This window comes from Leuciscus leuciscus, assembly GCF_965113295.1.
Source record: "Leuciscus leuciscus genome assembly, chromosome: 3".
Lineage (NCBI taxonomy): Eukaryota > Metazoa > Chordata > Actinopteri > Cypriniformes > Leuciscidae > Leuciscus > Leuciscus leuciscus.
The window spans coordinates 37115578-37129244 of NC_138727.1; the positions used below are offsets into that span (position 1 = coordinate 37115578).

Sequence of the window (13667 nt, forward strand, 5' to 3'; positions counted from 1 at the left end):
TGCTTACAGGCTGTTTAACTTTACACAGTTTTACCAAACAGTAAGACTTTAGCAAATACTGTGTGTGTTTATACGTCTGATTTTTCTAAACCTGGAAAACTTTAGGAATCCATGGCAAATTTTAATTGTCATCATTTATTTACTCTCATGTCATTCTAAACCTTTATGACCAGCTTTCTTTTGCGGAACAGAAAAGAAGATATTATGAAGAGAATCTCAGTGTTTTAGTCTCCAATCAAAGTCAATGGGGTCCAAAATATCTTCTTTTGTGTTCGCAGAAGAAAGTCAGTAAATGAAGACAATTTGTTTGGGTGAACAATCCCTTTTAATAATAAATACATTTCTTATTTCACATGTAAAAATTTGCATAATTAAATTAGCTAAAGAATAACAATACAGAAGTCCACACATAGAGATCTCCACATAAAAGACGGGAAAGAAATGGGTAAAAATTGCCCTACAATTAATAATATTTATAGGGTGTTTAGGTATGTAAAAAGACTGGGTTGTTAAACAGAAAAAAGAAAAGAAATACAGATATATATTGATCAGTAAAGTACAATAAAACAAAGGTATTTATTTATTTTTTAAACTTAATACCATTCAACTGTAATAGTTATAATTTCAGACCAACTTCTTGTTCCAAACTGATAATAGGTATACAAATAAGAGGAAATGATTCAACACTTCACACTTATGAGGAAAACCCCTGAGCAAATGCAGAAATAATTAGCAGCTGATCGTGGCAAAATGTTGGTTCATCAACCACATGCAACTCTTTAAAAAATATATTTTAATGGTTTCCTCTAAAATGACTGAATAACATTCATGCGTCTAAACACATTCATGCAAACAGTCAATGTCTGTCTCTGAAAATCCTAAGTACACACACTATTTCACGGGCTTCCAAAACAAGTATGAATTCAGCAAGAGTAGCAACCATACGGAGGCCAGTGGCTCTAATACACACTGACAATAAAGCCAAAGGGGAGATGGTCATAAAGCAAATGAAAAATGATGACGAGAAGAGATAATGGGGGCAGTGGTCGGTAGATTTCTGCAGAATTCAACAAAAAATTTTTTTAAATACTTTTTCTAATTTAATAATGCTTTCAGCTATAGCCTGTATAGATTGAATAATATAGATAAACACGTGTGTGTGTGTGTGTGTGTGAGTGTGAGTGTGTGTGTGTGTGTGTGTGTATGTAAATTATATATAATAATGATAATGATGAGTGATATGTCCACACAAATCTACAGAACTATATGGATGGATGGAAAAATAGAAAACCGCTATAGTGAATGCTTCAATCTCTTAATTCTCGAAATAGTTCATAGCTCTAATGCTCATATTTGAGTCAGCTTTTGATATGTCACTGCTGGTGTCAGAAAAGAGTAAAGCCCACGCAATATGATATTTGCTTGAGTACATACAGTACACTACAACATTGGCTGTTTCGATAAAACAAGTATTGCGGAGTATATATGAACTCAGAGAGGGCAGAAGTTTACTCAGAGCAAACAAATATGAGGAAAAGGCTGATGGCTCAAACACTGACAGCTAAATCAAAGAGAGGAGGTCACAAGACTACAATGCATTGTTTACTATAATGTATAGTGGATTAGTACTGATCTGTATCACAGATACATGTCTAAAAATGGTACAAAACAACCTTGAATTTATGGTCTTGTATAAGCATAGCTGCTGCAGCTCTCTACAAAGTGTGTTTACAGGCAGTTTGTTACTGCACTGCCTGTGCTCCCATGAGAGATGACTCCATAGCTTCAGTCTCTGGTGATCAGCACTACAATCACCCAAGCCTGAATGGCATAAACAGCAGAAACCTACAGCCACATGCAGGATACTCAGAGCCAAAATGGCCGACTCTGTTTCACCTAGGTAGATTATCAGAGGCTTCATAAACCAGGTGAGCTGATCCAAAATAAACAGTGTAGGCCAAACCTAGAGTAGTTTAAGATCAACCCTCCCTTCTGACCTGTGTCCTCATAACACTATAAGCAAACCTCACCAACCCCATTGGCAAATAAAGACATGCTCTTGACTTGTATCCTCTTACCGCTTCAGTGGTTCATGTGTGTTAGAGTAGAGCTCAGTCTTTCCTTGTTTGATGTTTGTGGTCGTGGTTTTATCCCAAAGCAAAGGTTATGTAAAACACTTAAGCAGCACAGAGACAGACAGTCAGAGAGAAGCCCATGCTGGAAGAAGAACCACACCCACAGAGGAACATGCCAGCAGCAGGTGCATCTCATTACAATATCCTGTCTACAAACGTTTGGAATCGCATGACAAGTGGAATGTCAGATGTTTCAATGGATAAGGACAGCTAGTTAACCAAACTAAAAACACGTTATTTCTTATAAATTCTGGTTGACCTAGTAAGTTTTAAAGGGACAGCTGACCCAACATTTTTGGCATTTAGGCTACATGTCATTCCAAGTCCATATGCTGTTGGAACACTGAAAACATTTTGGACACTGGAAGAATTGCGTCACAAGGGGCTGCGCCGCTGTCAAGCTCCAAAGAAGGTCATAAATCGACTATCAAAACTGTAAAATGGTGCGTTAACATCATTGCCATCAAAAAGACACTGGTTGTCACATGTGTGGTGGTAACCATGTGACGTTTCATTTTAAAATTCTGAAAACAAATGAGAGCTTTAGGGGAGGGTCAAATGGGGGCAGTGACTTGAGGACTTGGAATAAGTGATGTAATTTTGTGTTTATTTTGTCCTTTTTTGGAGCTTGACAGGCCAAGGTTACCATGCTATTGTTAACTAACACTAAATCTAAAACTATTCATTTCTTGTTAATCGAAATAAAGCTGCAATAAAATAAAATATAAATATTAGATGGAATAAATATTTTTTAAAGTTGATGTTGAAGTACTAAAATTACTAAAATAAAATACATTTAAATATAAAACAACAAATTAAAAGGACAAAAGTACATAAAATAAAAAATTAAATGTAAGAATAAAAGCTAATTCAAAATAGTAAAAAAAATACTGTAACAGTATATCATTAATACTAAAATAACACTGTTGCTTAATATGGAGCATTGTGGTAAAAGCTATAAAATAATGATTTAAACTTGTAGCATATTATAGCAGCATACTGGATTGGAACAACATGAGGATTAGTAAATAAATAAATAATTTTTATTTTTAGGTAACTATTCCTGTAGGTGAAATACATTCAGCTTGTTAAACCTGACAGCGTATCATCACACAACCATGCGGATACTAGCACATATTCAAATGACAGATGCATTATCACATTAAAAACATCCCATGATACATTACTACCAACAACATCATGCATCATTATACAAGTGCTGGGAAAAACCACAAAGTGCCACACAAACACTTCTCATATTCTCAGCACATGACATAAGAGGAACTTACAGATCAGCTCATCGCAGGAAACAATGAACCTGTAGAAACTTTCCATTTCCTCTAAAGGGATCTTGACCAAGCTCCTGCAGTTCTCCGGGGGCCGGAGCTGCGTCCCAGTCTCCTCCATCAGTATCATTTCACCTCCTTCACTTAGTCTCAATCTGTCATTCTCTCTTTTACTGTCACATCCCGTCTGTCCTCACATTGCAAATATTCCCTCCCTGAAATATCTCAGTCTGTCTCTCCCTCTCTGAGACGCTGTGTCTATCTCTCTCAGGTGTGAGTGCTGCATTCAGGAACGTGACACTGTTTTATAATCACGCCCATGTAAAACACAGGTAACGCCCCACAACAAAGCCATTCTGCACACGCATACAGTTACTCACTTGATCACAAACACACTACACATCTGTCTCTTATCTGTGATTTGAGAGGCAATGTCATATCCATTTGCATTATCATCAGACTTTCAATAGAACACAAAAGAATATTTTTGGTTGCTCCTTTGGGTGCAGTTTACACTACACTGTTTTTAACAAAAAACGTTTTATGCGTTTAGGCCATTCCTTTATAGCCTGGAAATCCAGACCAAAATCTGAAAGATTAATGGTCTGGCATCGACTAATGAAAATCGCCCAGCTCGAGGGGCCGCACCAAGCATGCCTTTGAAAATCTCACTGCACGCAATTGGATAACACTACGACCAATCACAACAAGCCCCATACGCTTAGCTACCAGCGAAGCTAACTGGTAGATTAGACTCTTGCCGTATCCGGTCGGCAAAACAGCAAAAACGTCCTTCTTGCAAAAGAACGATTTGAGCGCCGTCTTCTGTTCCTCTTTTAGGTAAAAAGCCAAGTCTAACTCGTTTATTGTAGCGGCCAAAGCCGTTTCAAACAACTGGTGGTGTATAGCCATCCATAGCCATCTTGCAATGTTTACTAATGACTTTGACGTCACAGCGCTGTCGTCATCTGTTTAGCTCGCCTCTGGCCCGCCTATATCAGATACACCGATGTGATTGGTGCAGCTCAGATACAAGGGCATAGTTAATGAGCATCATTACTCAATGCCAGAGTGACACACTGAGCAAATTCAAATTGTGCTCTCGCGAGAACTCTGGATTTCCAGGGTAATTCCTTTTCACGACAATGTGGTTTTGGGGGCCTGAAAACGCAAACTTTTGAAAACGGGCTTCAAAGTGCAAGCTTTTGAAAACGATACTGTTATCGTCTCCGTGTAAACTATAAAAAAGAATTTGTGAAAACAGTGACGTCATGCGCACGGCTATTACGTGTTCAGTCTATAGGCGCGCAGTGTTTAAATGTACAAATGAAGAACTGTCAACAAATATCTAAAAATAATCAAATTAAGATGTGGATAGATTTGATAGTTTGAGATCTCTTCTAATGGTGTGTTCACAGCAAACGCTAAGTGTATATTCGCATCGCGTTACTCGCTCTAGATTACTCGCGGGATGTTTCTTGTTTTTCGCATCACCCGCGCGCACGATTAAAAAATTTGTCAACTTGCGCGGAAGACGCGATTGAGGCGAATATCGAGCTTTCACGGCAAACGCGTCGCCTAATTCGCGTCATTCGTGCCGCCCTTCATTTGAAATATAGTATCAGTTTTTTCCTCTAAAAATCATACAGTAAAAATCTGTTTAAAAAAATCATACAGTAAAAAAAAAACTAGGTAAAATTGGTTAGGTTCCCTTACTCTATAAGGTGAGAAACTATATCAGATCTAATGGGACATTCCATGTCATTTTAAAGTCAAATATTGTTAAAAATTTACCGTTTTTTTAAGTGAAAATAATTCACAGTAAATAATTTAAATATTTAAAACCATAAATGTTGCTTACATATTTTTTAACCACAGGTCCCATTTTTAAAGTTATTTTGTTATTTAAAAGTTATTAGTTGTTTTGTATGTAGAGTTTCAGCATGTTAGAATACTTCTCATAGCCTCAGAAGTCATTTCAAGGTCTCAGAGGTGAACCAAACACATGTACCTGATCGTGGGCTCTGCGTGTACCTGGTTCGTGTCCTCCCAGGTCTGTGAAGGAAACAGCACACCGTTTCCATTTTCTGGCTATAAGGATTTACTTCTCACAGCAAACACAAACACACACGTAAATGGACCCAGCACCACTTCACAACTCTAACCGCTGTCCATTATACTTTGACCTCACGCAAACCGCTCAAACCTGCAGCTGAAGTTAACCATTACCAGACACCATTACAACATACAGCAGGTTGCAGAACTCCACGTGGGTATGATTTATACAAAGAAAAGTAGAGCAAAATATGTCAGATCATCAAATATACCTCAAACTCTAAGTATGAGCAACAGGGTTATATAGTTAACAAAAACCAAAACCATAAAAAAAAACATTTTAATTACTTGAAATAGAAAATAAATGTTAACTGAAATAAAATAAAATATAAAAATCTTAGAATTATTTTATTTTAGCTAGTTGCCAGGGCAGCATTTCTCATTTAATTTAGTTTAACTTAAACTGAAATAAAAATGAAACTATATAGAAACAATATAGACAGTAACTATAAAAAAAAAAAAAAAAAAAACGATTGCTAAAATTAAAATGGGAAATATAAATATAAAAACGAATAATTCAAATTCAAAATATTAATAAAAATGTTAACACTGTCTCAAAAATGGTACTAAAATAACACGGATAAGCAATTGTTATAGTGGCGCTTGCCTTAAAAGAACAATACACACAGGCAATCACTGGAAAATTGGACAACTGGTGCTAGATGGGGTGTATAAACTTCATATTCTAATTATAAAAGACTTTGAAGACTATATGCTAAAGCTTGTCTGAGATCAGTCTAAAAAGATGTGGTGTCTGAATATAACAAATAATGAAGTTCAAAATAAACTCATCTGCATAGCGCTGATACGAAACAAAAGAGTGTGACAACATCACAAGGATGCTAGGAGTCGTTTCATATTAAACACACAGAAAGTCAAACATCAAAGAGCAAATACACACAGACACACTGAGACTTAAGCGGCATCCTATTAAGAGCAAGAAGCAGACACAGAGAAGCTTAAGATCAGATTTACTCACATTTCAGGATGTCAGACATCTGTTCCCCAGTGCAGATAAACTGTCCTTGTCAATGCCTTGTTTTTGAGTGTGTATAGCCTAGTCTGTCCACTGTATTCTGTATGCAAAGCAATGCAATGCACTTCTTCAGTTTGTTACGAGTTGGTATGTGTGTGATTATTTTTTTGAGAAGTTGAGATGATATGCTATTTTACAATATTTATACGTCTCTTGTGCCATGCGTGTTCCCTAAATATGCCAGTTCAGCTCTCTGCTGAGACGCACATTGGTTTACTGTGAAAACAAAACTTTTAGCACGAAGTGTCTGAGCGAGAGAGAGAGAGAGAGAGAGAGAGAGAGGATGTGTGTCAATGTGATCTGGGCAATGGGCCATCCACATGCATCTCAATGATGAGAGAGAAATCCCACAAGGAAACCACCTTTCAACTTCACACACACACAAATAAATGGACAAATATTCACTTAAACTGACTTAAAAGTTCAAATGTATACATTTCCTTTCATCAGACTTTTTGGGGTCACAGTATGTTCAAGAAATAGTTAATCCATTCTGTTCATCATTTACTCATCCTCATGGCATTCCATACCTGTGTGGCTTTCTTTTTAAAGGAGATATTTGAAAAAATGTGCATGTAGATAATTTCCATGCAATCGTAATCAATAAAAACATATAGCCGAGTCTGATGGTGCGGAGGAGCCAGCTGGACCAGTTGGGAAGCACTCTCCAGGCCTCCACGAACCGGGCCAGGGGGGACCAGAGGCACCACAGACGTACCCGGGGTGGGGCAGCGAAGTGGATGACAGGGACCCGACTCGGAAGGCCCGAGGGTGGCCCGAAGTGGGGTCTGAGTGTGAGGTTCAACACTTACCCGTCTCCACAGGTCGGCAGGGGGTGCATGAGAAGGCGTAATCGGGTCCTCGAACCGCACCTGGCTGCCGGCTGGCGATACAAGAGGGGGCTGGGGGTGGCAAGGCTTTACAGGGTCGCACACCTCCAGTCTGGCCCTCTTGGGACCCAGGAACAGAGGAATTTGCTCTTTATTTGAAAATTAAGGTCACACTGGACTCCATGGAGTCAGCGGCGGAACCAGGCCCTCCTCCGGGGGAGGGAGTGGTTCGGTCACCATCTCCCGAAGAGCACGTTCCTCCATCACTGGGTGGCCCATCTCAGGGACGCTTGCGCTTGCCATCTGGCTTGGCAGCGCCTGAGGCGGGCTGGAGCTTTCAGGCTTCAATGCCATAAATTTAAATGCTTCAAATACAAATACTTCAAAACCTAAATGCTTCATTTTTTAAGTCTGAAAGCTTCCGTTCTCATTCACTGAAACTGCATGAAAAAGTTCAACTGGTATATTCTTCAAAAATTCTGCAGTTGCACAGAAGAAAGTCATGATATGGGAATGATATGAGGGTGAGTAAATGATGGCAGAAGTTTAATTTTTGCTTGAACTATTCCTATAAATGTCATAAAGAATAGTCCTAAAACTGAATGATTCACAAACTAACAGACTCAGTCAGCAATTTCCATCCTGTTTCCTCAGCAAAACCATCTGAAAGCAGCTACGCCACACATGCACACACTGATATTCAGTTCTCTCACCGTTCCAGTCCCTCCAGGAGCTCTTGCGGCTGAAGGTTGTGAAAGGAGAGAAGGGGACTCCCTGTAAGACTGTAGCCGATAGGTTGTAGAGGAGCTGGGTCAGTCGGGACAGGATCCGCTGTGGGGCGTCCTGGCCCTCCTGAAGAAACTCGTTCAGAGACATTTAAACTGGTCCCTAAACCAGTCTCAACAGGTCTCGGCTCAGCCTGAACCAGCCCAAAACCAATTCGGATTGATCCACATTCGGTCCAATGCTAAAAACAGTCCTGCGATCTGAACTAAGCAAGACCAATAAAATCCCAAGCCAGGACGATCTGATCCGAGAGAATGCCGGGAAGACTACAGCAGTCCTGGTCTCAGAGGGCTTCCTCTGTCAGATGGGACCCGCAGAGAGACGCATTTCGGACCTCCTGTTTGTAAGGAAACAACCCCGGCATTCATGCAGGCTGTCGCAATAAACACGCGTATTCTTGCAGAGGAGAGAAGAAGAGTGGAAGAGAGGGGAGGGAGAGTTTTAGCACAAATCCCCTTCTGCTCTGCTAATTACACACGGACACACACACACACACTCACACACACAATCATACGTAGACTCTAATCTCCAGCATTCTTGTGCGCCACTTAGGGGACAAATTTACTAACTTTTTCTAAACAGAAACAAAACCTCTAAATGAATTTGAAGCTTTTCAAAACATATGCTCTACAAACAAATAAAACAAATCATTCTTAAATACCAAATCTGAGAGTTAATTGTGGTACTAGGAATGAGAGAGTAGTTGACTACTCTGAACAAATCTGACCAGAAGTAAGCTAAACCTGACAAAAGATAGATAGATAGACCTCTCTCTCTCTCTGTTTCTCTCTTTGCTCTGATTCTCTCTTTGCTCTGATTCTCTCCCTCTTTCACCCTTGTCACTGTCTTCAGAGAACACAGAGAAAAGAGGAGAGAAGGAGAACCCGCCTGCCAAGGTTTGGGCAAAGGCCTCCACAGCATGTAATTTAGGCCTCTAGTTTTCATCCTATTACCACGGTGGAAGTAACCCTACAGAAGAAAACAGCCTCCTCTTGAAAGACAACAGAACCCGTTACCACAGCAACCCTCAGACACTCTACAGTATTTAGAGCCAATACATACAGAGATAATAGAGGTAAAAGTGTATAAATTATGATGTAATATCATAAAACACATTGCAGATTAAAGGCTGTTAGTATTGTATTTTACGCTTCCGCTTGTGGCTAACCTGAGCTGGAACATCAATGCTTTTTAGAGCCAATCAAAAATAATGTCACTGGAAAAACATCTACCGTACTATAAAACAAAAACTTGATCGATGATTTGATGTTGGCTTGACAAAGCATGGTCTGAAAGAAAGCTTGAGATTTGAAGGTTGTACTGTCAGATGTACAACAAAAAAAATCTCAAACAGACCATTAGACTTCCAAGAAACCATATAAAAACCAGTTCTGTCCCTGAAATCCTTTTGAGACCCAATTAGACCTCATAAGATCACTAAGAAACACCATCAGACCACACATTATGAAAATTAACCATGGTTTTATTATGGTAAAAGTTAAGTAACCATGTTTTTTTGGCGGATTGAATATCATTTGTACAACCAGTTTTACTACAAATACCATGGTTAATCTGTGGTTACCATGGTTTAACTATATCAACCATGTTTTTTTGTTGTTTTTTTGTAGTAAAGCATTGGTTAAATGACATGTTTCTAGGCATTGCCAGATGTAGCAAACATGTTTCTGTTTCTAGCATTCTTTAGCATTTTCTTAACATGTTGCTAGGAGGTTTTAGCATGATGTTAGTACGATGCTAGTATGCTTTATCCCATCCCTAGTACAATGTTAGCATGTTAACACACTGCTAGCATGTTTTATCCCATCCCTAGTACAATGTTAGCATGTTAACACACTGCTAGCATGTTTTAGCATGTTGCTAGCATGTTTTAACACATTTGCTGTTTCTCATTTCAAAGGCTGCGCCCTCCAGAGGCCACACTGAGGCCGCCTCATTTCAGAACCATTATATTCCACAGTAGGAAATAAATTACAGTATTTTATAACTCAGGAATAACACTCAATTTATAATGGTTACTTTTCTGAAATGAGACATCCTCGATGACGTATGTCGCCGACAAATGCGACCTCAGAAGGACGCAGCTTTCAAAATGAGACCCAGCTATTGCTAGCATGTTGCTAGTATGTTTTAATGTGTTGCTAGCATAATTTAGCACATTGCTAGCATGTTTCTAACATATTTTTGCATGTGTATAGCATACCGAGTCGGATCATCCTGAAGGTCTGTGCCGAGTTTGGACGAGCTCTAGGACGAATAACTGTTAGAAATGTAATACGGCTAAATAGATGAGCTTTGTCAAGCCAACATAATTATTCGCAATATATGTTGCTTTCAATAGAGAAAGATGCATTTGCTTCAGTTGTGTCACTGAACCGTGTATAGCTGTGTGTAGCATTCACTCAAAAATTTAAATACATTTAGACAGTTATTACAATTCAGATCTGTGATCACTTCCTAATCTAACTGTCACTGTGCGGGGAGATGTGATAAGCTAGATTTGCACAATGGGTGACATTTAGAGTGCAGACGTTATGTCATGTGTGAGTGTGTGACAGAGAAATTGTGAATATGAGCAGACAGCTGTGGGCCAGCATTAGCTCTTTGGCTAGGCCAAGTTTTAAACACCTAATAAACACTAGCAAGTTCCTCTTTAAAGGGGGGGTGAAATGCTATTTCATGCATACTGAGTTTTTTACACTGTTAAAGAGTTGGATTCCTATGCTAAACATGGACAAAGTTTCAAAAATTAAGTTGTACGTTTGATGGAGTATTTCTGTGCCAAAAATACTCCTTCCGGTTTGTCACAAGTTTCGGAAAGTTTTTTTCGAGTATGGGCGTGTGTGACGTCAGATGGGGCGGAATTTCCTTATACGGGTCCTAACGGCACTTCTCCCGGAAGGGCGCGCGCGCACCCGTAGACCAGAGCGAGAGAGCGAAAGCAGTACGCCCATCAAAGCGCTGCGCTCGGCTTTAGGGAAGTCATCAACGGAGTTGTGCAATTGTTCTTGGTTGTTCCCTGCATTTCGACGATGATTGTTTTATAAACAAGGCCCAGTTCGACGCCGGATTTGCAGATCGTCTAATGCTTAAGGATGGAGCAGTCCCAACGATAAAGGTTCACGGTCGTGCGTTGGAACCGCAGGCGGTGAGTAAAACTGCTTCAAATGTCTGTGTGTTGTTAGCTATCGGCGCGTAAGCACAGCAAGTAAACAACATGATCACGTATCTATGGAGCATGCGATGTATGGTGTGTGTGTGTGATTCGCGCTCGTGATTCTTTAGCTCCGCCCACACGGCACGCCTCCAGCCGCTCGTTTTTTTCCGGAAAGACTCGGTACAGCCTATCTTTCTTTTATAAATATAATAAAACTAAAGACTTTTTGGAGATATGAAGGATGCAATACTACTCTATAGGTACTCAAGATTAACATGAGATTGACTGAAACTGAGTGTTTCACCCCCCCTTTAAGTTTTTTAAGGCACAAAATGGCGCAGCCGAGAAACATTGGTCAACATAGTGGACAAAACTGCTAGCGTGGTCACACACAAACACAAGCATATTCCAAGTCGCCATTTCAACATTTGTTCATGGGTGAATCTAGGGCTGAAACGATTCATCGAGTTTCTCGATTAACTCGATTACAAAAATTCCTCGAGGCAAAAACTCTGCCTCGAAGCCTCGTTAAATTCCTATGATGCGCACTATACGCGCAGGGATCTGATTGTTTCATACGGACCGTTGTTCAATGTTCAGGAAGCACACCATAGCGCGTGATACATTTTGAATTTAGTTGGCGTGATGGCTGAGAGTAAAGATAAATGCAACTTTTAAATACATAATTACATTTTTAAAAACAAAATTATAGGCTTAAGTGCAGGGTCCGAAAGTTGGTCGTTTTGTCGCTATGGTTACACACACACACACACACACTGTGGCGGTGCGCTCAAAGTCATCTGTCAGTTGTGCAGTTACCCAAAATCTCCTGAATGAAGTTAAAACCCATCATGTCACTGAAATGTGTTTTTTAAATCAAGTGATCAAAGTGCTCGTTGCCGCCGCGATCAGTGGCGCGGATACAGTGTTTTCTCGTGTGGCTCGCGCACACACCGCTCTATCTTTCACTCGGACGCGCGCTTCAATCCGTTGCGGCAATGCATCACATGCTTAAACTTTTATGTAGCCACGCAACAATAATTTCAGCATGCATTCACTGTATACACCGGGACGTGATGGAGGAACAAATATTGTATTGCAGTCTTTGCGAGACCTTGTTTGTACGTCACGTCTGCCAAATAGTTACAGACAACAACAAAAAATGAAAATCCCCAGCCTGCTTCTCCAAATCCACTCGTACTTTTGGGGAAGACATTATAATCGGCTACCAAAGTAATTGAGCATAGAACATTTTCAATTAACAAAAAATATAATACTACAAAATGTGCTAATATACTTAGCCTAAGTGAAAAACAAAATGCTGTTCTTTTTCTATTTAACAAAATGCATATTTGCAATAAAACATTCCCCTTTTCAAAGCTACACTATGTGTAGATGTTCTCCAATGCATGCAATTTGAAGTTAAATTGCAGTTAAATGCAATCCTTTTTTTAATGTTGTATTAAGAAGACAAAACTAAGGCCAAATGGCCTTTACTATTTAAGTTTGTATTCATAGTTTTACATGTTATACATGTTTTACAGTAAGTTGACTTAACTGTATTGTTATATAATTGTTGGCACTGGCACTTATAAACACTAAATGGGTAAAAATTGCAATAAATAGGCTTAGTTTTGGAGCCAAATGCTTGATCATTTTACAGCCACATCATTTTCGTTATGCATTATTTGTTTTGGTTGTTTAAAAACACAAAAAAATGTTTTATCCGATTAATCGATTAATCGATCGATTAAGTGCTAGATTAATCGATTACAAAAAGAATCGATAGCTGCAGCCCTAGGTGAATCAACTCGGTTTTGCAAATTGAATCAATGGTTGATGTATTGCAACATTGGGTTGGTGGGGGCTTTCCATTTACTTCTACTGTTTTTATACTGAACTAATGATGTTTTCTATCCCTTAGCGCTAAACCTATAACTTTACAATAATCGATTCCAATGATAACTCATTTTGTAGAGCTTCAGCAAATAAGTGAGTGTGGGAACATGCGCAGGTTGAGTGTGAGTGTGAGTTCACCACTGTGTAAACAGTAACATGTATCTTTATACACCAGAACACTAAAGGCCAAAACCTCTTGACTAAAGGATGACCCATTTATAGACATATAATATTTTTGAAACACCATGAATGTGAGAAAGGGTGTTACTACGCTTTGTGTGTTTGCTGCTTCATTGTGCCGGTGTGTGTTTTCAGCTCACTGCCAGTGGCAGACTGCTCAGATTTAGGGAAATAGGACTAACCGAATTCCTCAGAGAATGAGAGGAAGAAGACATCATGAAAACA

General features: G+C 39.3%; 1 protein-coding gene across 4 annotated transcripts in view; it reads right to left on the reverse strand.

Moving 5' to 3' along the window:
* mcf2la (mcf.2 cell line derived transforming sequence-like a) overlaps positions 1–13667 on the reverse strand; it is a 78654-nt gene that overhangs the window by 63900 nt on the left and 1087 nt on the right. The window contains exon 1 of one of the 4 annotated variants that reach the window (XM_082164708.1): positions 8116–8575. The exons of 2 other annotated variants lie outside the window; for them this stretch is intronic. In XM_082164708.1, coding sequence (XP_082020834.1) covers positions 8116–8278 — 163 coding nt within the window. In that variant the 5' untranslated portion in view covers positions 8279–8575. Of the gene's footprint in view, positions 1–8115; positions 8576–13667 lie in introns of those variants that run through there. One more of the 4 variants, XM_082164711.1, reaches the window with a different exon arrangement.